The 27,447-nt window shown below is 37.2% G+C and overlaps 1 protein-coding gene across 1 annotated transcript in view; it reads right to left on the bottom strand.

The window, feature by feature from the left end:
• Positions 1 to 271: 271 nt before the first annotated feature.
• Positions 272 to 27,447, bottom strand: part of LOC109062785 (contactin-associated protein-like 2) — a 39,501-nt gene continuing 12,325 nt past the window's right edge. Inside the window, exons 2-25 of the mRNA XM_042712110.1 lie at positions 26,727 to 26,837; positions 25,531 to 25,724; positions 24,303 to 24,450; positions 23,717 to 23,920; positions 22,867 to 23,051; positions 19,769 to 19,912; positions 17,765 to 18,023; positions 17,397 to 17,546; positions 17,049 to 17,211; positions 16,407 to 16,513; positions 14,771 to 14,890; positions 13,855 to 13,973; positions 13,663 to 13,747; positions 12,686 to 12,851; positions 12,055 to 12,182; positions 11,609 to 11,779; positions 11,082 to 11,300; positions 10,705 to 10,941; positions 9,954 to 10,181; positions 9,585 to 9,718; positions 9,373 to 9,466; positions 5,291 to 5,521; positions 3,173 to 3,247; positions 272 to 2,072 (exon numbers count right to left, since the gene is read on the bottom strand). Coding sequence (XP_042568044.1) covers positions 1,873 to 2,072; positions 3,173 to 3,247; positions 5,291 to 5,521; positions 9,373 to 9,466; positions 9,585 to 9,718; positions 9,954 to 10,181; positions 10,705 to 10,941; positions 11,082 to 11,300; positions 11,609 to 11,779; positions 12,055 to 12,182; positions 12,686 to 12,851; positions 13,663 to 13,747; positions 13,855 to 13,973; positions 14,771 to 14,890; positions 16,407 to 16,513; positions 17,049 to 17,211; positions 17,397 to 17,546; positions 17,765 to 18,023; positions 19,769 to 19,912; positions 22,867 to 23,051; positions 23,717 to 23,920; positions 24,303 to 24,450; positions 25,531 to 25,724; positions 26,727 to 26,837 — 3,872 coding nt within the window. The 3' untranslated portion in view covers positions 272 to 1,872. The remainder of the gene's footprint in view (positions 2,073 to 3,172; positions 3,248 to 5,290; positions 5,522 to 9,372; positions 9,467 to 9,584; positions 9,719 to 9,953; positions 10,182 to 10,704; positions 10,942 to 11,081; positions 11,301 to 11,608; positions 11,780 to 12,054; positions 12,183 to 12,685; positions 12,852 to 13,662; positions 13,748 to 13,854; positions 13,974 to 14,770; positions 14,891 to 16,406; positions 16,514 to 17,048; positions 17,212 to 17,396; positions 17,547 to 17,764; positions 18,024 to 19,768; positions 19,913 to 22,866; positions 23,052 to 23,716; positions 23,921 to 24,302; positions 24,451 to 25,530; positions 25,725 to 26,726; positions 26,838 to 27,447) is intronic.

Genomic DNA, 27,447 nt, shown 5'->3' on the forward strand with positions numbered 1-27,447 from the left:
GTATCATTGTATTACTACATGATACCATCATTTTTCAATGCACCACCAACACCGTACATTACAATATCCGAATGAAAAGTTCAATGTAGACATAAACTTAGATATTAAATAACCAGACTGTTTACTGAAACTAAGCAATTTGGTGCAAGAGATCTTAACTAACATTAAAGGGAAATAATCATATTGAGAGGGCCATATTAATAAACAGAGCTTTTTTATAATTCATTCCCTAAAAAAAAAAAAAAAAAAAAAAAAAAAAAACATAAAACTCTTTTTTGTTGCAAAAACAATCCTGTAGTTTATTGAGATTTGCAATGTGTTCATTGTTGGAGCGTCAGTTTCTTTACAACCCTCAACATAAAATGACATTTCATCATACACATGAGCTTTTTCAAAAGTGAACACAAGAACAAATGATCGCATTACATTATAATAAAATCACAAAGTAAATTTGAAGTGACAAATCTTAATAAATAAGCAATTTTGTTATTCTAAAAGACCAACTGATATATTGGTAATGCATGAAGACACATTAAACACATTAATAATTAATGGAACAAGTCAAAATTTACACAAAGCAACATTATCATAGTGCTTTATTATAAACCAGGTTCTGTAATCTATCTGATGGTTGAATAATACTTTTGTTAGTAATTCACATGAGTGGAGAAAACGAACTCTTATGAGATCATGTTAATACAGAAATGTTAAAGGGATAGTTCACCCAGAAATTAAAATTCTATTGTTGGACCCCATTGACTTCCATAGTAAGGAAAGAAAATAATATGAGGACCATCAACTGTTTGGTTGCCCGCATTCTTCAAAATATCTTCAGAAAAAAGAAATTCATACAGGTTTGGAACAACTCAAGGGTGAGTAACTGCTAGCAGAATTTTAATTTTTGAGTGAACTATCACTTAAAAAAATAAAAATGACTTAACCAAGCACAACGATGGCAATATTAAAAAATGGTTTATGCGTAAATCTGTGCCGCTGATTTTAAACGAGCAGTGCTTTAAAACTGCAAACACACAAAAAAAGTCATCTTTCTTTGATATTAACATGTAAGGGTCAACAAATCTATCACAAAATCCATGCTTGGCCAGAAGAAACCTTAAACCTTTGAGGCACATTCAAAGACACTGGAGCAAATGGACCATTCAAGATCATTTACTACTGAACACATCTGAACTAAACTCTCTCTCTAGAGCTTTCTTGTTTTTAAGAGCATCTCCTTATAAAAACCATCTAAAACGCCTGCCATGTTTTCCACGGAGTTTGAACAAGCACTTATGGAGAAACAGATAATTAACACTGAATTCTGATAACTATAAAGAACATTTACCATGAGATATAAAAGTGCTGCATTAACACTGATGAATGATTCAGTATGCCATTGGCGGATTACCATGCTACAATATATTATTGTCCTGAAGATGCTGACAACAAAATGTTTACATACAATCAAATGTCATTATCAGAAACATAATTATGCATCATTCTGTACACATTCCGTTTTGTGCTATTGGAGTATTTGGTGCATTCATGTATGCTGAACACACATTTGTTAGCAGACCAGCAGTATTGCAATGATTTATGCATCAGTTGTTTGTTTTATTTACCGTCGTCCCATATGGAATATGCCAGTCGTGTGCATGGGATGAATTTGATCTCACAGAAGTCCTTGTGCTGTATTCACAAACATACAAAATAATTACAGAACAGACATGCCAGTCAGTGCGCAGACGTGGTCCAAATGGACTTGCCAAGTGTCCGTTTCACATCGGCTGCTCAAAAATCTCAGAATGACCTTTTTAATGTATCACTCAAGGTATTCTTGTGAGAGAAAGAAGACTCTCCCAGGGGGTGTGCCTAAATGAACCACTCCTTCTTGCTCTCGTCGATGGTCTCTGTGAAGGCGGGGTCATTCACGATGATGGCTGCATCAGCGCAGTCGGCAGACTCCGCCCCTTTGGCCTCGTTGGTGTGGTAGGAGCCCTTGTGATGGAACATGTGACGCACCAGGAACACCAGCGTGCAGAGGATAATGAAAATCACCACTGCGATGATGCCTATATAAGCGAGAAATAATATTAAAATCATGATTGTAATGATAAATCAGAAATGTTGTACACCAATGATAAAATATTATAAAAATTAGACTATTATTTTAAAGATTACATTCTAATTATTTTAATAATGTTTATTATACTGATATTTTAATATTTAGATTTTATTATATAATATCAATATAAGTGTTATATATTTAGACAATGATATTAGAATAATGATTGTAATGATGAATCATACCATTAAAATCAGTGTAAAAATGTTCTACACCAATGATAAAACATAATATTATTTTAATGGGTGAATTGTACTTATTTTAAAGAGATAGTTCATCCAAACATGAAAATTCAGTTATTAATTACTCACCCTCATGTTGTTCCAAACCCCTAAGACCTTAAGATATTTTTGATGAAATCCGAGAGCTTTCTGACCCTCCACATTGTTAAAATAGTACACGTGACATCAGTGGTTCAAACCTTAATTTTATAAAGCTATGAGAATATCAAAATATCTTAATTTGTGTTTCGAAGATGAACAAAGGTCTTACAGGTTTGGAAAGACATGAGGGTGAGTAATTAATGACAGATTTTTCATTTTTTGGGTGAACTAACCCTTTAATCATTTATAATATTACATTTTTATATTAGATTATATTATAAATATTAATATCATTTATTTATACAATAAGATGTCAAAGAAATATAATCGTTGGCCTAAGAAATATAATTGCTGGTTGGTTATATTCTAAATTCATTGCCATATCATGGCAGATACTGATTCAACAAACAATAAAAGACATTCAAAAATATTCTTTAAATTTACTTGTGATAAAAACTGTAAAAGTTTTCCCGGATCCATCTTACAAAATAAGTCCTTAAATTGTCTCATGACATTAAAAATCAAGCAGTCCAAAAACAGGTTTTATGAAAATGTTAGCACTGATAACATGCATTTCTAGTGTCCTGTTTTGCTATGCATACTAGCACATTTAGAGCCTAACTGTGGTTTGATTTAAAAAATCAAAAAACAAAAAAAATACAAAAACAAAAACTGAGCCAAGTTAAAATGTGTAGCAGCATTAAACTTGACCAGTATATTTCACCTCCAATTATTGCAGAGTCTCTGTTGACGCCATCACGACTGACTCTCTCCTCGTTGAATGGAAACTGGGCACCGGCTGAAAGAAAGAGAAAAGTGCACTGTTTTATGACTCTAAACTTTGACAATCCCTTTCACTGAATTTCTTGGCATAGATGAAGTACAGAAGGTTAGTGGACCACTGTGGGCAGCTGAGTGTATCTGTGCACGCGCTCGAGTGTTTCTCTCAGGAGGAGTCGGTGGGCTGCTGTTGGCAGGAGAGCAGATCTGAGACCAACCTTCTGCTCTTTTCATCTGCCGTCTCCACAGGCTCCAAACGCCATACTCCACAAATATCTATGAAAGCTCAATTTACTCAATGTCATGTGTGTAAGCACACTCACATATGCATCTATCACAAGATCGCTCATCCCCTCTCTTATTTCATTCTAAATTTAATTTGTTTTATTGTTATTACAAAATCAGCAAATTCATATTCCCATGAATTAGCTGTGTAAACTGAGATATTTAAGTAAATAAAGTAAAATAATGCAAATTATATGCAACATATAACACATAATAATACTATATTATTGTAATATTTAATTATAAATGTTATATTATATATGTATAAATATTAATATGAAATATTGTACAATTTCAGTTATAAATGGATTCAATTGTTTAGAGTTTTAATATACATTAATTATATTTATGTATTAATAATAATACAGATTTTATAATTTAATTTATTATTCTAATAATTTATTTTATAATTTCTTTAATTTAGTTTTTATTACAAGATAAATAAGAACTACCTAGCTAATTAAGAAAATAATAATAAATGTTATCAAAAGGAATAGATTAGGGGTGTGACATACGTTCAATAGGAATATCTAAACTATAAATATGAGATGAAAAATATGACTAAAGATTATCTTTATAGTTCCTATAATGAGTAAATGTGTTTCCCCTACACATGAAACTAACCCTCACACAAACCTCACTGGTGCTTCCTGTTCCGCACACACACACACACACACACACACACACACACACACACACACACACACACACACACACACAAACAGGAATGTGCACGCCGCAGTAATCCTCTCTACAGGGAAGAGATCACAGATGTCCTTTACTAAAAATCTGATTTCTTCCAGTCAACCAGGAAAGATCTCTTCAGAAGAGAGAAATACATTTCATGTGCATCAGATTCATAATGAAATTCTGTAAATATATATTTTTTCTGCTCAAGAGTAAAAGATGAAGTAGAACTTTTTTCCTCTAGTTTCCCTTAAGGGGTTTTCCAGTGCATGTCTGACAAAGATCTTTATAATATCCTGCTGATTCAGATCTAAACATTGATTTCTTTCTTTTATTTCTTTCTTCTCAACCACATTTCAATCACATTCCTATACAAATGGCAAGATGTTGATTTGACTGTTTGAAAAATTAAAACAAACAAACGGACAAATGCTCCCATTATCTACACTGGAGGCTCATTGTTCTAGATCTTCAGTCTCTGGAGAAACCAACTTCCACTGCAAGCATGAGCTCACCCCTTTAAGGAATAGATCACCCAAAAAGGAAAATGTGCTGAAAATTTACTCACCTTAAGGCCGTCCAAGATATAGATGTGTATGTTTCTTCATCAGAACAGATTAGAGAAATTTAACATTTCATCACTTGCTCACCAATAGATGCTCTGCAGTGAATGGGTGCCGTCAGAATGAGAGTCCAAACAGCTGATAAAACATCACAATAATGTAATCCACACCACTCCAGTCCATCAATTAATGTCTTGTGAAGTGAAAATCTGCATGTTTGTAACAAAACACTTTCATCATTAAAACATTTTTAACTTCAAACCATTGCTTCTGTTTAAAATACGAGTCCTCTGTCTATAATATTGCTTTCTCTTGTGAAAAGGTCCTTGGGCTTAAAAGCAAAAAACAGCCCAAAACAGCCTCACAAGACATCAACTGATGGACTGGAGTCAGGTGGATTACTTGTGGATTATTGTGATGTTTATATCAGCTGTTTGGTATCTCATTCTGACGGCACCCATTCACTGCAGAGGATATTCTTTTAAAATGGTTAGGCGCAAAATAACATCTTTAAATCATCGAGTTACCTGAATCTGTGTGCCAGGGGTCAAAGACTGCAGACATTGGTGGTACTGTGAGTGGAGACGCCCCGCAGTTGGACTCCACCAGGTCTCCCTGTATAGAGGCTGAGGAGGGCACTCCGGTCCTCAGGGCGGCCTTCAGCGGGGCGATGCGGTTGAACTGCACTCTGGAGAGACAGCCCACGAATCCTGGCGTGTTATATCGCTCTATCAACACCGGATCAATCTGACCTGTTTCTGAAAGACAAAGACAAAAGCAGAAAATATCAGATGGAGGAAAAAACTGTGAGTGAGTGTGAAAGCAATAATAAAAGTTATAGGACAGGTGTTTTAAAATGAATGCTCTAAGACAGGGATTCTTAAAGGGATAGTTCACCCAAAAATCAAAATTATGTCATTAATGACTCACCCTCATGTTGTTCCAAACCCGTGAGACCTCCGTTCATCTTCGGAACACAGTATAAGATATTTTAGATTTAGTCCGAGAGCTTTCTGTCCCTCCATTGGGAATGTATGTACGGTATACTGTCCACGTCCAAAAGGGTAATAAATACATCTTCAAAGTAGTCCATGTGACATCAGAGGGTCCGTTAGAATTTTTTGAAGCATCGAAAATACATTTTGGTCCAAAAATATCAAAAACTACGACTTTATTCAGCATTGACTTTTCTCCCGGGTCTGTTATGAGCGCGTTCACCTCACATCCGGTTCGCGAACGAATCACTCGATGTAACCGGATCTTCTTGAACCAGTTCACCAAATCGAACTGAATCGTTTGAAACGGTTCGCGTCTACAATAAGCATTAATCCACAAATGACTTAAGCTGTTAACTTTTTTAACATGGCTGACACTCCCTCTGAGTTCAAATAAATCAATATCCCGGAGTAATTCATTTACTCAAACAGTACACTGACTGAACTGATGACCGAGCCAGATAACGAACGAAACATTGACTCGTTCTCGAGTCAAGAACCGTTTTCGGATCACCGGTAGTAATGGGAAGTTCTGTTCTTCTCCGCGAACCGGTTCTTTCAGACAGTTTGATTCAATAAACCGGTTGCCGAAAACGGTTCACCAGTTCTTTTGCGCTCGACGTAATGACTTCATTGGCGATGATTGCCCTTGATTGAAGCCTTCTTTTTACCCGCGCTCATAACATTAGCACAGAATCGGTTCAGAATCAATCACCAAAAGAACCAGTTCAGTTCAGACGCGCTGTGTGTCAGTCTGAATCATGCATGCGCAGTATCATCAGCTCCTCGGTTCTCGAATCGGACGCGTCCGACAGAAACGGTTCTTGACTCGAGAACGAGTCAATGTTTCGTTCGTTATCTGGCTCGGTTCAGTCAGTGTACTGTTTTGAGTAAATGAATTACTCCGGGATATTGGTTTATTTGAACTCAGAGGGAGTGTCAGCCATGTTAAAAAAGTTAACAGCTTAAGTCATTTGTGGATTAATGCTTATTGTTGACGCGAACCGTTTCAAACGATTCAGTTCGAGTTGGTGAACTGGTTCAAGAAGATCCGGTTACATCGAGTGATTCGTTCGCGAACCGGATGTGATGTTAACGCGCTCATAACAGACCCGGGAGAGAAGTCAATGCTTAATAAAGTCGTAGTTTTTGATATTCTTGGACCAAAATGTAATTTCGATGCTTAAAAAAATTCTAACGGACCCTCTGATGTCACATGGACTACTTTGAAGATGTTTTTATTACCTTTCTGGACGTGGACAGTATACCGTACATACATTCTCAATGGAGGGACAGAAAGCTCTCGGACTAAATCTAAAATATCTTATACTGTGTTCCGAAGATGAACGGACGTCTCACGGGTTTGGAACGACATGAGGGTGAGTCATTAATGACATAATTTTGATTTTTGGGTGAACTATCCCTTTAACAACTCTGGCCCTCGAAGTACACTTTCCTGCGGAGTTTAGCTCCAACCTTAATTAAACACATCTGAACAAACTAATCAAGGTCTTCAGGATTACTAGAACATTACTGGCAGGTGTGTTTGATCAGGGTTAAAAAGTCTGTATTTATTCAATCAAAAACATAGTAAAAACAGTAATATTGTGAAATATTATTACAGTTTAAAATAACTGTTTTCTATTTAAATATATTTTGAAATGTAATTTATTCCTGTGATGCAAAGTTGAATTTTCAGCATCATTACTCCAGTCTTCAGTGTCACATGATCATTCAGAAATCATTCTAACATGCTGATTTGCTGCTCAAGAAACATTTCTTATAATTATCAATGTTGAAAACAGTTGTGCTGCTTAATAGTTTTGTGGAAACCATGAAACAGTTTTTTTTTACAGGATTCTTTAATGAATAGGGATCTGAAATCAGCATCCTTGCTAAATAAAAGCATTAATTTCTTTAAAAAAAATTACAAATAAAAAAAAAGACTAAAAATCATATTGACCCCAAACATCTGAACGGTATTGTATATTGTACATAGACCGAACATTGTAAGATAAATTGTTTCTTGTGATTATTACAAACACACACACACACACACACACACACACACACACACACACACACACACTCTCTCTCTCTCTCTCTCTCTCTCTCTCTCTATAACTTATTTATTAAACAGTAGTGTCAATGTTTTATAAAAGTAATATGCCACAGATGGGTTTGACAATGTAAAAAAGGTGGATTTTGACAGTCTCCTTTAGATCACATTTGCAAAACTAGACAAGATTGAAAGCAAACAACATGACACTGGAAGCCAAAAGACTTGTTTTTACAACATACATGAACATGAACAGATGAATGCATTTTTTTATATGTGAGAAGAGAGAAAACCTGTGCTGTCCTTGATTATCCTCATCATTTCTTCCAATATATTACTAAACATCGCACAAAACACCCAGCTCCAAAAAAATAAAATAAATAAATAAATAATAAATAATAAACAATTACACCTAAAAAACATATACTTATGAATATTTGAATATAAAGCATTTAATGAACATATTACCTGTTTGCAATCTCAGATATGGAACTGCGTATGTCTTCCCAGCACTTTGCAGATCTTGCAACTCAAAGCAAAACACCAGATTTCTCCTTTCTGTCTGTCTCTTTCTCAATCCACCTATGTGTAAATCTGAATAACAAACTGTAGATTTTCTTCTGTCTAACCCTGAAGCGACAATATTACAGGGCTGCATCTGTCTGAGTGTAGATGAAGACCCATCACACGTTCAGCTGCTCTCTGTGTGTAATGCAGCTCATCTCTGCTAGAAAAGTCTGCAGGAAAACCTGGAGACTGGACTGAAGCAGGAGCAGAACCCAGAGCTTTCACATGATGATGTCAGGACTTACAGTCAGAGTCCAGTGGAAGGAGAAGCAGGAGAGTGAGTCATGTATTCTTGGTCAATATGGATTATGACATCATTTTACGTTATGTGACCAAGTTATTCCATAATATTATTCCTTGTCAAAAATACTAAGCCTAAATGTATGAATGAGTTTGTCACAATAGATAGTCACAAAAAATAGACAAATCTATTTGACATCTGTAGAATTTAGTAATTCATTTGTAGAGCATATCACTGTTTTTCATCATATTTAATATATTTACTCTCATTTTATGAACTAGTACACTGCTGTTCAAAAGTCTGGGGGTCTGTAAGATTTTTTGGAAAAAATTAATACTTTTATTTAGCAAGGTTGCATTAAATTGATCAAAAGTGACAGTAAAGTGACAGTATGTTAATAAAAGATTTCTATTTCAAATAAATGCGGTTCTTTTGAACTTTCTATTCCTCAAAGAATCCTGAGAAATTAATCAAGATTTCTACAAAACTATTAAGCAGCACAACTTTTTTCAACACTGATAAAAATCAGAAATGTTTCTTGAGCAGCAAATCAGCATATTAGAATGATTTCTGACTGGAGTAAATTTTGCTGTGCTATAACATCTGTGCTATATAAAGTAATAATATTTCACAACATTAGTTTTTAACTGTTTTTTTTTTTTTTGATCAAATAAAAGCAGCCTGTCAATAGACAGCACACTTAAAACCCCAAATCATGCTAAAACATGTACATAATAGCCTACTTACCAAAAACTTTTCCTAGGAAAATGGTCTTCACAAGGTTGAACTCCGTGTCCGAGGCTTCAGGAAGAGTGTAGCTTACTGTGGGATAATGATCCACCTGCAGCTCACAGACAGACTCATAAATCCAGTGAATTGTCATTATCTAATATAAAACAGATTTATCTGAACTGTGAAACTATCTTCATCTAGTGGCTCCATGGAGACAGATACAGTACCTGCAGCTGAATGAGTCTGTCCTGTCGGCTGATGTTGACGTTGTGAGGCTGACCGTTGGCCATGTTACGATGATTCAGGCTGATCGTGAACGACTCCCTCAGTCCTCCCAGGTTATAGCGGATCTGTAGAGTACCTGAGGGAAAACACAATGTTTCATCAGTGTTAAGAGCATCTAAGCAGAGTTACTATCATTAAAACTAAAACTACAACAAATACAAAAATAATTGTATAAAATAAACGTAAAAAAAAAAAAAACTTATAAATAGCACTGTTTCTAAGCTTATTATTAAAAAAGACTTTGCATCTCTTATATCCAAAAGAGAACATAAATGTTAAATCTGAGCTCTAAACACGTGAACGTGTCTCACCGTTGTGCCGCAGCACCACGGCCAGGTAGTCCTGTGTCTTGGAGCTAATGTAGATGAGGACTGCAGGTGTGTGGGACGTGCTGAAACTAAAGCTCAGCTCCTCACGGGTCAGATTACCCACTGCGCTCAGGACTCCAGGGTTGCCTTCCTTCACTGCAGGAGAAGAGCTGCTCTCGGACATGAGGTCGTAGCGCACCAGGGTCCCACTCTCAAAATACCCTCCAACATCTAAAGTGGAGGCAGATGACAAACAACAGGGCTTGACATTTACTTTTTGTCCTAACACATGTGCTCCAACAGTAAGGCAAAAAATTCAGGAGCACATTAACTAAAACAAAAAAAAGAACTGAACAATGGATACAAGGAGACATTTACAATGATTTCTATCTATCTATCTATCTATCTATCTATCTATCTATCTATCTATCTATCTATCTATCTATCTATCTACATCCCATAATAAACAGATTAAAAACTAATAACGTTTTATTTTATTATTCACTATTATTTTGTGAATTAAATTATAGTTTTGTTTTTTTTTTTGTTTTACAGTTTGCACACATCTAATTTTAGTCATAAATTCGCATTGTATGTAGGCAAAACTGATCCAAACTGGCTTGTAGTCCAGCTTTGGTGCCATTTTTATGCTTATATACTCCTAAAAGATTAGATTTGTGCATTGAAATATTTTTGTTGCCCATTACAGCCAAGTGAAACTGAATTATTTATGTTCTAAGATTAGTGTCCATACCATCATTGCAGAAAGGCCCATCGAAGGCAGTCAGACTGCAGTCGCACGAGTATCCATTGTATTTCTCGATACATTTCCCTTCATTCCGGCAATGCATCCCATTGCTGCTGCAGTGACCCGAGCATCCAGGCTTCACCCCTGGTGTGACCTTTGCCCTCCCTTCAAGGTCAAGTGTCACTCCATTGACCTTTAGGGAACGAATGCAGCCAAGAAATCCTCTCTGCCCTCCTGAAGCACCTAAAGTTTTACAGCAACACAGACATAACGAGATATAACATGTTAACGCTTTACAATAAGGTGAATTACAAACACAAGTAAGAGAGTACGAGTTTTCTCTTGCTAAATTCTACTTCCCAATCATCTGCCGGAGATCTTACCTACAAACAGCTGGCTGAAGAGCTGCATGTGGGTGTGGCCCTGAGGCGGGGCTGACCTCGTCTCCCTATGCACCTTGTCCAATCGCAAAACAGCCTCTTTTATATTCCACTCCGCCTCCACCCTGTGCCACTGGTCATCATTGAGGGGTGTAGATGAGCGTACGGTTAATTCCACCGCCCCGTTGCCCACATCAAATGAGAACGACACCACTGTGGCAGCTGTGGAAAGCAATGTTGTTACTGTTAACTAAAATTATTAAAGGTTGTTTTAAAAATTCCAAAATAAAAATTTAATGAAATGAAGCTGAAATACAGTAAATGATAAAACTTTAGAAATGTTGCCTTCAAATTTAAGTACTAAAATTACTAATTAAAACTAACAATTAAAATGAAAACTGAAAATATATATAAAAAAAATAAATATAATGGATTAAATATAAATAGTATAATGCTATAATTGACGGGATGCATTGAGGGCTTTACAGCAATACTACTTAAGATGAGGTGATACAAGTATGTGGACTTACATTTGAGTTCTAAGCGAATATAATCCGGATTGCCCAGGTTTTCCAGAAAGACACCATGCGAGGCTGAAGTCTTAAAATAGAAGGAGACGTCTGCGCTTGTCTCGGCTTGGAAGGTGGGGAAATGAAGATAAGATGCAGGTGTGTTGAAGGACGCTGCGTTCCAGAAGTGACCTATAAAAGAAACACATTGACAATTCAGTAGATGTGTGTTTTGATCAAATTTAAAGCTACAGTGTGTAATTTCTATGCTACTAGCGGTAAACATAATTTGATGTTATCAACCTATCATTTCACATTGGTTTTAATGGTAGGTTATGGTTAGTTTTGTGGATAGGGCTGTGATTGTTTGTGTCATTGGACCAAGAAAAAATGGTGATCCAGTAACGTGTCCTACTTGGCTAAATTATGTTGATAGATGATACATTTTAAAGCAAGACTGCACTTACGATCTCCCTGACAGCGGAGCGGCCCAACAGTGAGTCTGGCTTCAGATCCAGAGCGCTGAACATCACCAAACACCACCTGACTGACAGGCAGATGGTCCTTGTACATCAACATACCAGCATCTTCTTTCCTGGAGAAACAAACACAATGCAGAGGAAGAATTATGGACCACAAGGGGGCAACATAGCATTGTGCAATGCAGCAGAAAGAAGCCGAGTACTGCTTACTGCATAGTACATACTGCACACTGTCTAGTCTATAAAAAATGTGCAATCATTTATTACTTTAATTCAGTGAAAGGCATTCGGTTATACATAAACATGGTAAGTATGCGGTTTTTGCGGTCATGGAGGTGATATTGAAAATTGTGGTTGTTTATGGAAATTTAAGATGAGCACATTGCATTTCCATGCATAAAGAAAATTAGCATATTATGCACAATTTAAGTTACTATTCAAAAGTTTGGTAGTGTGCAATTCCAACAAACCTTGGAAAATCAAAGCATCCAATATAACTACAAGGCCACCAGGATTATGTACATCTGGGTTTTCTCTCTGTCTTCTGCAGAATGCCATCTAACATGTAAGACCTACTAGATTCCTTCAGCAAAATGAGAAGAGACTGATATCTCACCATTGTCTCAGATCTGCATCACAGTTGCAGTAGTATCTGGGATCTGTGCAGTTGCGTTCAATGCCACAGGCACATTTCTGCACACCTGGTCCTGAGCCACCCCAGTAGAAGTGCTTCTCATTTCCCCTGCCAACCCACCATGTGGATGGAGAACCATCTATTAAAACTAAACAAACAAAAAAATATCTTTAGGGAATAATTCAACTGAAAATGTAAATGTGCTGAAAATGTATTCACCCTCAGGCCATCCAAAATGAAGATGAGTTTGTTTCTTCATTGGATCAGATTTGGAATTTGAAATTTAACATTTACATGACTTACTCATCAACTCATCAAACCTCTGCAGTCTTTTGAAGTGAAAAGTTGCATGTTTGTAATAAACAAATCCATCATGATGTTTTTCACTTTAAAACATTACTTCTGGTCCATCCCGTTGTCGTCTCACATCAAAATCCACCCACATATTTGTTTAGAACTGCTTTAGACTGTTTTTGCTTGTAAACGGAGCTTGATTTCTCTCCTGATTCAGACAAGATGGCTTTTTTCACTGGAGAAAGCAATATCATGGATTATGTACTTATATTTATATGCATAATTATGGACTGGATTGTGGGTATTTTAGCAGGAAGCAACAGTTTGAAGTTAAAAATCACCTGAATTTACCTGGATTTGTTTCTTATAAATGTGCAGCTTTTCACTTCACAAGACATTAACTGATGGATTGGAGTGGTGTGGATTACTTGTGCATTATTATAATGTTTCTATCAGCTGTTTGGACTCTCATTCTGACGGCACCCATTCACTGCAGCAGAGCATCTATTGGTGAACAAGTGATGGAAGGCTAAATTTCTCTAAATCTGTTCAGATGAAGAAACAAACTCATCTACATCTTGAATGACCTGTGAGTGAGTACACTTTCAGCTAATTTTTATTTAGAATTTTTTATGAGAGCCATGAGTCTCTACCATATCATTTACCTGGTGAGTTGAGCAGGCGTGATTTGTAGCACATGTACGCCACATGCTGCTCGCAGAACTCAGCACTGCTGGTGACGGCATTCACCTGAATCACAAAAACATCAGCAGCTCTGCAGGTGAGCACCATATCCAGCATCTGTTGGTTAGGTTTAACAGTTTTCATTGTTAAATTCACTGTTATTTAAGCGGCACCTGTTCAGCAGACATGCTGTAATTGAGTGTGAGCACAGTCTTGTCTTCAGCTCTGGAACCCGTTGCCACAGAGCTTTGAGCTGGAAGGTCATTCACAATGGTTGTCCACACTTTGTCTTCTGAAATACACATATACAGGTGTACCAGTCAGCGGGTATTCAGGTATTAATATATTTCTATAATATACCCTCATTAAATGAGAAACAGTGACACTTGCAAACAATGACAATTAAAAAAATGTGCTAAATGTGTAAAAACTTTGAAGAAACCACTGGATGTATTTATTGCTAAAAGGAGTAATATTACATTTTAATCATATATTCGACAATAAACAGAAAAGCAAACAATTTATATTAGTAAGGTTTTATAATAGTAAGTTTTATAATGTTAGGTAAGGTTTCTTACACCATAAACAGTCATAATTTAGTAATTTCTTTGGTACCAAAGGGGTCACTGATGTGTGAATGTGGGAGATTATGTGTTAATGTATTACTCGTTATGACAATGAATATATTAACACATGATATGAATATATTAACAACTTCAGATGTGCATGCAACACAAGAACCCACAGATATTTTGTTTTAAATATATATATATATATATATATTCATTGTCATAACGAGGAATACATTAACACATAATCTCCCACATTCACACATCAGTGACCCCTTTGGTACCAAAGAAATTACTAAATTATGACTGTTTATGGTGTAAGAAACCTTACCATTATATATATATATATAATATATATATATATTTAAATATGTATATTTTATATATTTTGTGTAGAAAATATATAATACATACAACTATATATGTGCATGCTTCACATTATCCCGCTGATATTGGGTTTTGTTTTAAATATTTTATATATATTCTGAATATTTTATATATATTCTTATATTATTCTGACCCATCACATTGCAGGTGACTCTGAATGGCTCCAGAGGTCCACTGCCGTCCGGATCGATCCAGTAAGTGTCTGAGCTTCGACCCAAGTGTTTGTACTCCTCACAGGACTGCTCATACACAGCTGCAGAAACACACAGCGTAAGCATCAAAACAGCCAACACTGCGAGAAAATCTACAATGCTTCATTTCTGAGGACCAGTCAGCTAAATAAATAATAAAATAAAAGACTATTCCAAACCAAAAATCTCTACTCCATAAGGTTCTCTGCATGTACAGTAAAGGGGGTCGCACACCGGACGAGAAGCGCAGCGCCGCGTCGCGCCACATGTAGGACAACTCGAGGTATCGCACACCGGACGCGCACATTCTATACGCTGGAGCTCAATATCGAATCAAGTTCTGAGCAGCAAGATGAATAAGATTTGACTTCATTTATTATTATTATTATTTTACATATATTATTTTAATTGATAATAGCTTAGTTTTGAACGTTAATTAATGAAAAGAATGTGTTATAATTTAGTCTAGATTATCATTAGCATTCTAGATTGCCATTCATCAATTGTTTTGTATTATTATAAGCAATTTCAACATTTCCAATGCTGTAGCTACTAATACTGATTTGTTCGCTAAATAAAAACAAAGAAGCCCCATAACATATTTTTTATAGGTATGCTTATTTCTTAACTTTTCTAAGGACTGTCACTGAAAATTTTGATTGAGATTTAGAATTTGTTATTTTTAAATGAGATGACGATGGATATCTTTATCTACGTATATGACTTCCTCATGTTTGTCTTTGAAGAATCTATGGTTGGTTGCATATAATTCTGGGTATTTCCCTGCGTCGTTGACTAGTTTTTTGTCTTTTGCGGTCCGCTACTCTCCGCTCTTTAAATTACCTGAAGTGTGTTGTGACAGTTGTGACCTGGTAAATCCACTAGGTGGCTGCCGACGACATTGAATGTAATCATGACAGGCAAATACTGTATTAAATGTCTCGAGAGAAAAATAAAAGATTAAAAGGACTACGTTTATTATACATTTATTTATATATGTTAACATTTTATTCAAGCTGTTACAACTAATGTAAGTAGTATTTTGCAGCAGTGGTATCTTGGTATAATGTATGAACAACGGTTTGAAACAAATATTATGTTATTTAATACAAAACTATGCAGATGGCGCTCCGTGGCGCGGCAGGAATTTGAACAGCGTCCTGAGTCGTAGCTGGGCGACGCGGACAGACGCCGAATGGCGCCGCCGGTGTGTGTACACTCATAGAGAATAATGTGTTCGAATTTTAAAGACGTGGCGCGACGCGACGCGGCGCTGCGCTTCTCGTCCGGTGTGCGACCCCCTTAAGGCTCAGTAAAACATGCTGTATGTTTTTTTATTTTTTTTTATTTTGGGAGATTAAAAAAATCTTGAGGTTCTTTAGATCAGTTTATTGGTTGTTTTTTAGGACATGAGTATGTAATGGCTGTCTAAAGAACTAGAAAATATAAAGTTCCTTGTGAAGTGTTGATTGATGCAGCAAGAGTCTATTTGCTATTGCTACATAGCAGCAGCTTCAGAGAAATAAGAATCAAAATATGCACAAATAAATGTGGGCTATATGATTTTAGATGGCTTACAGTTGTGGCAGGTGGCACCAGAGTATCCAGTGCCTTCACAGGCACATTTAAAAGTGTCTCCAGTTTGAGAGCACTTGCCTCCATGTTCACAGTGGTTTGGCACACACCTGGAGAGAGAGAGAGACAGATTACAGACGCAAAAAATGACTAAAAGTTGGAGTGATTTTTTACTGATCCTTTGCATTGAAAAAGGAAGCTAGCATTAGGAGATAAGCAAACATGTATATATACAGTATATATATATATATATAATATATATATATATTATATATATATATATATATATATATATATAGAGTCTGCAAGAAAAGGTGTCCATTTTAATTAGTTGGTGACAAAAATGACAATCAGCAGCGTTTTTGGTCAGAACACTGCAAACAAAGGCAAACATCTGTTCTCCATTAGTTTGCAGAGTCATCCGTGAGGGCGCAGTGCAGCGGGTTCATGAATGAACATGGATGGGTACGGCGGCTTGACTTTATCACAAAGAGATATTACATTACCATATGAAAAGCAATGTTGTAAGGAGAGCGCATGTTGACTTTTACAAAGCAGAATATGCATAAACCTGTAAAACAGTTGTGGTTATATAAAAATTCACATCGGGTCTCTGCATCAGAGTCCATACTGAGAATGCATTACCTGTCTATGATGGCACACATATCCAGACTGACATTCTCAAAGCTACCCAGCATGCCTTGCTCCACAGACTGCAGGTCTACCAACTGGTCGTCGACGTGTATGAGCTGCATGCAGCCCTGAAAGGAGCGCTGTGACGGAGAAAGGTCTGTCCGCGGGAAATATCCTGCACATGGCAACAAGGAAATTAAAATCTCAAATGTGCAGTCATGCAAAGCGGATAAAGCTTGCCCAGGAAGATGCTTACATTCAAGTATCCATCATAACTGAATTTAATATTATAGTGGGCGGTCAATTTTATTGATTTTTTTCCAAATAAAAACACTTCAGAGAGGTGGTTTGTACAGTTACCTCCGAAAAAGTAATCTCCTCCAGTCCTGATCTGAATGGGGATAGCAGCTCTCACTGTGGACATCTCGTCTCCATTGATGGTCAACATTGCAATGCTTTCCAGGGCCAGAAAGTGAACGCTGTGCCATTGTCCGTCATTAAGACCAGAACCTGCAGAGAAACGCTTCAGCATGAGCAATGATAATTCTGATTTATTTGTGTGCGTTTCACTGGTTAATGTGTTGAGGGGTTGGCAAGATGTTGATATGATAGATAAGGTGTTTTAAATGGCTGCTTGTGTGTTGCTACAAGGATTTTTTCAAGCTGAAACTACAGAAAGTCTAGAAACTGAGAGAGCTCTGGATGTGCGTCTTCAGGTGTGATGTTACCTGAGGATATGTCCACACGTGTGTTCTTGCCCAGCGTGACGTAGATGTGGACAGTAACTTTACCCTCCACCAGGCTGACCTCCACCCCTCCAGGCATGAGCGGGGTAAAGAACAGCAGACCGCTGGGGTTCCACGTCCGAAACTGCAGTCTGACCGACACTGTGTCTGCGTCAGTCCGTCCCGGAAGCTGCAAGGAGCTGGTGGAGTTAAAGAAGGCAGGGAATGTGCGGGACTCCGTGCAGGAGAACGTCAAGTTACGCTGGAATGGGAACAGTAGATGAAATTAAAATTATGGAACATTTCAAATGAAAGTGTTTATCAAGGATTTCGACACACACCACTACAGGAGTAATCACAAATTTACAGTAGAATTTGAGAGGACAGATTGATTTAAAAGGGAGTCATAATCAGGAAATTTGGATAGGACCCTACTGGAAAATCCCTGATAAAGCCAGCTTAAGGTGGTGGCTGGTTTTGTCTAGTTTCTAGCTGGTGCACTCTGGTGTAGATGTCTGGAAACCCAGTCAGTGGTTAAAGCTGGTTAAGGCTGGCAGACCACCATGGATCAGGAAAAGCAGCTACCAAAACTCCACTCAATCACCTTAAACTGGCAAAAAGTGTTTTTTCCAGCATGGAAAGGGACTGCGGACAATAAGCACCAGTCATTAAGTAGTCATTGTGAATAATCACAGAACCCGCACACAGAGTGACAAAACTTCTCACTTCATGTCTATGTCCTCACACACAGAGCAATGTGGGAAAGGGAAGGAAACCTCTGTTTATTTCTAAGGTCAGCACAAGGAGAGTAACTGTATCTATTGAAAGTTTACTGTGAAATATAAAAGCTGCAAACCTTCAGGAGCTGAGATTACTGTAAACAATACAGAGAATCGAATTAGAGAAATCACTGAAAACAACAGTATGCATAAAATATGTATTAAGAAAGCAAATGAAAAGAAATTTTGATTTCTTGTTGACTTTAACCAGAAGTAATTAAATATTTTAGAGCAGTGTTTCTCAATCAGGGGCTGAGAGTTAAAATGATTAAATATAAGACAAAACAAGCTTTTAAATGTGCTAAATCAGCTAAAATCCAAGATGAAAACTGATTCTTTTCCTTATTTGTTCTCAAAAACTGTCATGTTTATTTAAGAACCAGGATTTTTCAAATCAGGAATTTTTAAAAGTGAGATTTTTAGACCCAGAAATGTGATTGACATGAATAAAATCTCAAAACTCAAAAAAAAAATTCTAGTTCTCCAAAATACTAATAGTATAAAACTAAAACTAGTATAAAAAATAGTAGAAACTACTGAGAAATTGGCATTTGTGGGTTAAATAATATTAAAAAACATATCCTAGAATAAATCCAAGTATAGTAATATAATTATAATTATAATACTCTCAAACACTGTGCTTTTTATTTAAGAATCAGGGTACTTTGAGTCTGGGAAAATCTGGATATTTTAAGGAATTTCTGAAAATGAGATTTCTAGGCCTTGAAAAAATTATGGAAATTATGGAAATCTTAAAAACTCATGGAAATTCCTATAAAGAATACACAGTTTTCTAATTATGCCAAGCTCCAAAACATTTTATTGAGTATAAATTGCTATGAAATTGCACATGTGAGTTATCGTTTTCTTATATCCTTGAACTCAGAAGAACATTTATTTATTTATTCTTCTGAAATTATAGAATTTATTTAGATTTTAATATAATTTGAACATACTTATTTTAATTATTTGTTTTACATTTTTACTTAAATTTATTTTAACATATTGACAGTCCCAGTTTCTGTAAATAAAAAAGTAAATGAAAAAAAAAAAAAAAGCTGCTTTGTGATTACAGCAGTCAGAAGTCCCAGAAATATCTTTGTCTTGGAGCAACGTAACACCAAGCAACAGCAATTTCTTTGTGAAGCTCCTGAATTATCTCTACAAGGCATTGGAGAGCTCTGCGGTGTTCATTTGATAAAAATAGACATGTAAATTTGGCACGTACGAAGCTGGAGGTGTCTACTTTTCTCCTGCGTACGAGGTTAGTGATGTTGTCCCCGTTGTAATGAATGGCCTCCATGCAGCCGATGTAGTTCTCTCTGCCCCCTGAGCTGAGCTTGGCAGACACAGGCATTCCTCCAAATGTAATCTGGGAAGACACCAAAGGCACAGTGAAAGTGATGGAAACATTTATCATCTATAATACAGACAGGTAATAATATAATCTTAATATAATAATATAATCTTATCTACGCTATCTGTTTGAATAAATGCCACCCAGTGAATGTAATCATTTGTGTGCTAAAGACCCAAATCCCAGCAGCACTGGGGTAAAATGACGAAACAGAGGGGGGGAGTTGTAAATGAAAGGTCAGAGGGAAGATGAGAGACGACTGAGGCTTTATTACATAATATCCAAATATGTCATTTTGTTATTATCTCTTCTGTGATCTTAAAGGGATAGTTCACCCCCAAAATTTTGACATTGTATGTGTTCAGTTCAGAAATGCTGCCCACAGCATATAGATAGATAGAGAGATAGATAGATAGATAGATAAACATGATGTACTAAAATCAATCAATCAATCAATCAATCAATAAAATTGAAATAACAACTAATAAAAACAATATATGTAATATTAAAAAACTACTAAAAATGACAAAAATACCAAATCCCTGTCCTGAAACTCCGAAGCATCCAACGCCTTCAACGCCTTCAGCTCAAGACAGCCTTCTGTGCCACTCCTACCCTAGTGCATCCCAATCCAGAACTGCTCTTCGTCATCAAGGTTGATGCATCCACCACTGGGATAGAGCTGTAATGTCTCAGCAGCAGGGTGAGCCTCCCAAACTCCATCCATGTGCCTTTTTCTCTAAGAAGCCAGCGGAGCGCAACTATGATATTGGTAACCACAAACTGCTGGCCATCAAACTTGCCTCAGAAGAGTGGTGCCATTGGCTGGAGGGAGCTAAACTTCCGTTTGATGTCATCACTGACCACCGAAATCTTGAGTATCTCAGAGAAGCCAAAAGACTAATCACCCCTCAAAAGCTCGCTGGACTCTCTTCTTCATCAGATTCAATTTCACTGTGACTTACCGGCCAGGGAGTAAGAATCAGAAAGCGGCCGCTCTGTCCCGTGTCTACCACCCTGAGTCAGAATCAACTCCTCTGGAACACTTTCTCCCTCTAGCCATCATTGTCAGTCCGATTGAGTGGTCCATCGATGGCCAGATTTTGGAAGCTGTGGGGTCTTAAAATGATCTGCCGGGAGGTCCTGATGGACTGATTTATGTGCCAACGTATCTCCGTCTGACCCTCATGGACTCAGCTCATACATTACTGGGCTCTGGACACCCAAGTAGCCAGCAAACCCTCTCGCTCATCAGCAATTGCTACTGGTGGCCCAATATGGCCCAGGATGTCTCCCGGTTCATCTAAGGATGCTCAGTCTGTGCCATATCCAAGGTCCCTCTCCACCTACAGTACCTGAGGGAAAGCTGGTCTAACTTCCTGTACCTAACTCACCATGGTCACACTTTGGAATTGATTTCATCACAGACTTACCTTCTTTGGTTTCTCAAACATGTGTCCTTCCCATTGTAGACCACTTCTCCAAAGCGTGCAAGTTGATTCCTTTGAAAGGACTACCCACACCCTTGGAAAATGCTGAAACTCGCTTCCAGCAAGTCTTTCGTCATTTTGGGTTCCCTCGAAGACATCGTCTCCAACCATGGACCGCCGTTTATCTCCCGAGTGTGGAACGCCTTCTTCCAGTTACTGGGAATCATAGTCATCTTACCATCAGGATATCATGGTCATATTGTCATGTACTTCAAGACAGCTGGAGCTGGAGCTGTTACTTTCCATGGGCAGAGTATGCACAGAACTCCCTGTGTCAAGCCACCACCGAGTTAACAGCCCTCTAGTGCAAACTTGGCTCTTAACCGCCCCTGTTTCCCTGGTCAGGTGAGCCTTTGGTCATTCCAGCTGTCCACCATTGGTTCAAGGAGAGTAAGAGGGTTTGGGACTCAGCTCACATCCATCTGTAGAGGGGAGTTTGGGGACACAAGAACCAGGCCGACACTAGAAGATCAGCGAGACCACAAGGTCTGGCTCTCAACCAAGGATTGTCCCTACAATGTCGGTCCATTCACAATCCAGAGGCAGATCAGTGAAGTCACATACAGGCTAAACCTTCCTCCTAACTACAGAATTTCACCTTCTTTTCATGTATTCCTGTTGAAACCATATACTGATTCTCTGCTGCCTTCCTCTCTTGGAGAGGGCTTGGTGCTGATGACGTGCCTCTTCCTCCTCCAATGGATCCTTCGGAGGAGAACATGTACAGAGTCAACACCATCCTAGACTCCTGATGACGGGACAGTCACCTAGAGTACCTCGTAGACTGGGAGGGGTTTGGCCCAGAGAAAAGCTATTGGGTTGCCCGTGATGACATACTAGACCCATCTCTGCTACTTGAATTCCACACCCTGATCGTACAGCACCGTGAGGCATCAGGAGCTGCCCATGGAGGGGAGGGAGAGGGGGGTACTGTTACAGAGTCAGCAACATCCACAGCACCAGACCCCTACACCCCGCCCACTCGTTCACACCTGCTCCTGTCACATCCAATCAGCACAGACTATTAACCGCTCACCTCAGTTCACTGTTGTCTGGTCTCGTTGTTCCTTACTGAACACCTCCCGACCACTTACCTGCATGGATTTACCTTCTTCCATTCGATATTTATCTGCATCCAACCTCCAAATCTGGCTCACCAACACCAGTTCATTCAAACCTACAAAGATAAGACTATTAGTCACTGAACTGTCTCAGCATTGCTCTGTTAACCAATCACTCACCTGCTATCCACGTGTATCTGTCAAAACCTGCAATAAACCTGTTGTTTGGATTACCTTGTTGCATTCTTCTGTTTTATGACACGTTTAATTAAAGGGCATGAAAAGTAAATAATACAGATCAAATATTTCTTTAAGAATATAGCTGGCCGACCTCCAAACCATATTTAATGATGAATAATTCTATAAATAACTTGTGATTTCACAAAACATCTAGATTTAGTTGAAATCTGTCATTTACTTCATAGTCCAGGTCCAGATGGTCAAACTCTCCGTTGGTGCGGAAGCTCTGCGTGTGCTGGTCGAGCGTGAAGTTGACGCTGCGTCTGTAGCGTTCGATCAGAACAGAATGCCAGTGGTCGTCATCCAACAGACTGCCACTAGACACCGATGTGTGACCCTGAATGGAGCCGTACTGATTACTGCCTGAAATAGACACAAGCATCAAAAGCCATTAATGAAATGGGTCAGACGGTTTAAACAAGGATCCGTTCTACAGTGGGTAGGGAGACCACACAAAAAGTTTTGCATGCTGTCAATCATAGAACAAAACAGACATACACTACTATTCAAAGGTTTAGGGTCAATAAGATTTGGTAATATTTTTGAAAGAAGTCTCTCATTTATTTGATCAAAAATACAGTTAAAACAGCAAAATTGAGAAATATTATTGCAATTCAAAATATCTGTTTCTATGTGAATATATTTTAAAATGTAATTTAATCCTGTGATCAAAGCTGAATTTTTAGCATAATTACTCCAGTCTTCAGTGTCACATGATCCTTCAGAAATCATTCTTATATGCTGATTTGCTGCTCAAGAAACACTTCTTGTTATTATCAATGTTGTAAACAGTTGAGCTGCTCCATCATTTTTGTGGAAACTGTTTTGCGAAAATATTTTGTTCATGATTTGATGAACAGAAAAGCGTGTATTTGAAATAGACATCTTTGCAACATTATAAATGTTTTTACTGCTATTTTTTTTTTTTTAGCAATTTAATGCATCCTTGTTGAATTAAATGATTTCTTTTCTAGTAAAACATTTGAATGGTAGTGTGTTGCTGTAACTCTTTGAGTTAAATCTTTTACCCAGGTTGATCTGCAGCAGTAGTTTGGCTCGCTGCAGCTCTAGAGTGATATAATCGCCCTGTTGTCCCTCTCCATGCAGCAGAATACCGTCTCCTTTAGTGGTCTTAAACTTCAGTGATATCACGTCCTTCAAGATCTTCATCTTTTTCTGTCTAAATCGATAGGAAATCACTCCCTGGCCATCAAAGCTGATAACATCCGCCCCTGAATGCAGGAATATGGCTTAGTCTCAAACAAACATATGAAGTCTTCCTCAGCCTTCTGACACTTTCTCCATTAAAGCCAAGTTTATGATGCAACAGTGGTGAAACTAAACATATTTGCTTTTAAAGGGGCCACATCATGAATTATTATGCAGAATTGTCCTTGATCTTGAAATAAACATTTCATGTGTATTATATATTGTAAATAAAAGAGCCTACTGTTGAAGAATAATGCAACTATATTTGACCAAACAATAAAGTAAGCAATGCACAAAGAGGTTAGGTAACGGAATGGTTAAAATGATTAAAATGTAAAAAAAAAAAAAAAAGATCCATTTAAAATCAGTGAAAGACACATTAAGGATCACTTCCACAACACTCACAGTAAGCGCAGCCATAGAGCTCCACTCTCAGCCCAATTCTCCCCTCCTCACTCCAGTCCAGTGGGATGAAACGCACATATTGGGCCACAAAAGGGTGCTGAAGTTCATGGCGCACGGCCCGCTCTGAGTTCCAGTTACCTGAAAATGTCTGAAGCAGAAAGAAGGGAAGCACACTTTATAAAGGCATAGAGAAATCCTCCTCCTTTGAGTGAGACACTCCATTACTGCTGGTTCTGCATACACAGATCAATACAACAGGCTCTCGGAACGTATTTTCAGGAGAACTGGCTTTGCATCTTAATTTATTTTCATAAGCACTCTAGAAATTATGTGTGCAGCAATGTGTCATGGTGCATTGCATTAACAGACAAAGGTATGCATGATGTTAGCCTTTGAAAATTTCAAATAAAATTCCCAAATGCTTAGAGAGCAATGAGATTAAATGGAGAACCAGTGGTTACTTCTCAATAGATTCTGATGGAGCAATGTGATTAAAACAAGAGACTTTTGCATAAGCCTTCATTAGATTTCTTCACAGAAAGAATTATATGTCTCAGACGTTCAGAAGACATCTAAAAAATGTCCCGAACTGTGCTCAGAAATCAAACTTTTTCAAGCCTTTCTCTTTCATTCTACATTGACTTTTGTAGCTTTATACCACAGGATTAATTAATTAATTAATTTATTTATTTATTGAATAATTTATATACTATTATGGTATTTGTTCATATTTTGAATTATCTTTTATTTTTATGTTTTCAGTTTTTATTTATTTTAATTTTAGTTAAAGTCTTAGCAATATTTTTATGTGCTTCTGTCATTTTGTATTAGTTTTTGTTTTTATGTATATTTTTATTTAGCTTTAATTTATTTTTATTTTTTATTTTTAATAATTTTAGTACTTATTTTAGGATTTTAAAACAAAAAATATTTTCACCTAATATTTGGATTTTATGTTATTTCAGCTTTTTAAAGTAACAATTTCAGTAGTTTCAGGTTGCTCTATACTCTTAATGTCTCACATGTGTCTATTTTTATTTCTCAAAAGACTTGAACTTATTTTAAAACGAAAGCAGATTATTAAAGTTTTAGAAAAGTTTCACTTTTGGCTAATGTGGGTCATGTGAGTTTTGTATGACACAGCAGCAGCTGTAACTGTCAGATTTGGTAACCCGAAAACAATATTTACTCCCTGAGCTATAGATCAGAGATGTCCCTGTAAACTCACCCATATGTTGCTGTCCTGCCGATACGGCTTCCATTTACTTCCTGTGTCACTGTAGAGGAGCCTGTAGTGTTTCGTCCAATCAGAGCTGCTGTATCTGCCCTGTGTTGCTATGGCAGTGATCTGTTTCCTGGCCCTGAGGTCCACTTGTAGCCACTGGTACCTGTCGGAGTCTAATGGTGACCATCCTCCATTGCCTTAGAAAGACGAAGCACAAGTCAGAATGTGCCTTAAAATTCATTATGATCTATGGAGATGGTTTTCTCCATTTTGCAATCTAAGCAAATCCTAATGCATCCTTTATACTTTATCTGCAGTAATCGCACCGGACATCTCTGTCTAAATGTCAACCAATGAGAGAGACACAGCAGACCTGACAGTGGCATACAGCCTGTTCAGAATAGCTGTACTATTACAACTTCTGCAGTTTGCATAATTTCTTTATGCATTTACTGCATCTTCCAGAGTAATGAATGATGCTGGAGGTGATCGCAGGCATAGTTTTTACCATTGTGCCTTACTATTTGATCATACTGCCATAAAGCTGGACATTTTAATACAATATTGGTCTAAAATGCAAATATTTACAAATTAACTATTTTTTAATTGAATATATAAATAGACAGCACTGGCAACTAAATAAGGTCATGTGACAACAACGTAGAATACTTCATACTTTTTTTATTTGGTAGTATACAGTGTACACTACCATTCATAAGTTTATTTATAATTCTTACAAAATATTTATATTTCAAAGAAATGATGCTCTTTTAAGCTTTCCTGTTTATCAAGAAATCCTAAAAAAATGCAGCACAGTTTCCAGAAAAATATGAAGTGAATATGAACTATTTCCTAGCATCAATAATAATAAGAAATGTTTCAGCAAATGCAGGAAATCAGCATATTAGAATGATTTCTGAAGGATCACGTGACACTGAAGACTGATGCTGAAAATTCAGCTTTGCATCACAGGAATAAATTGCATTTTTAAATATATTAAAATAGAAAAAAGTTATTTTGAATTGTAATAATATTTCATAATATTACCATTTTTACTGTATTTTTAATTAAATAAATGCAGCCTTGGTGAGACTTCTTTAAAAAACATTAAAACAGCTTATCGGTCCTGTAGTATACAGTATGTACAATGCAGTACACAAGAATTCAATTCGAAACACATTTGCAGAGTTCATCCTCACCTACTCTCCTGTTGAGTTTTGCATAGCCAGCACCAAAATCAGCTGCCAACACGGAGGAGCTGGTGAAGGCGCTGTAAGGAAGGGGTGAAGCCAACACCTCATCACACCTCTCTGAAAAAAAGAAAAAAAACACAGAAAAACATATGTCTGAAATATTTCTAAACATAATGTTTATTACAATTACAGAACAACACAGTCATTCATAAGTTTGCCAAAGATGCTTCTGATAGAACATTCATTTAATATCACAGAGTTTCTGTAAAATGCAACGGCAGTAGTGCATTGATGTCGACATTATGTACATTCTGACATTGCATGCCGCTTTTATAATTGGTGTTCTGTTATGTTACTGGTGTCTTTTTCCCCACATGAAGATCAGTCAGAATTAATCAACTTGAAATGATTTCTATCCCTGTGCATTATACATGAAAACACCATCCGAAAGCAACTCAGCATCTCAACCTAGCAAATTCAAGGTTTGTTTGAAAGTCAAGGTTTGAGATGCAGAAACCTTTCAGAAGTGGAGCACATTTCTCACTGAAAGGTCCTTCGTGTTTCTAGCCGCTGAGGGTGCGGTCAGTCTGCAGAGTTGAAATAGGCTTCTCATAACCCAATTTATCAAGCGAGAGGAGGCGAGATTCAAGGCCAGGGTCTGACTACTCCTCTCTCAGCAATATGAGTCTCTGTTTATGTGCCTCAAGATTTACAATGTTAATGCAAA

The sequence above is a fragment of the Cyprinus carpio genome, chromosome A2 (genome assembly GCF_018340385.1).
Source record: "Cyprinus carpio isolate SPL01 chromosome A2, ASM1834038v1, whole genome shotgun sequence".
In the NCBI taxonomy this organism is placed as follows: Eukaryota; Metazoa; Chordata; class Actinopteri; order Cypriniformes; family Cyprinidae; genus Cyprinus; species Cyprinus carpio.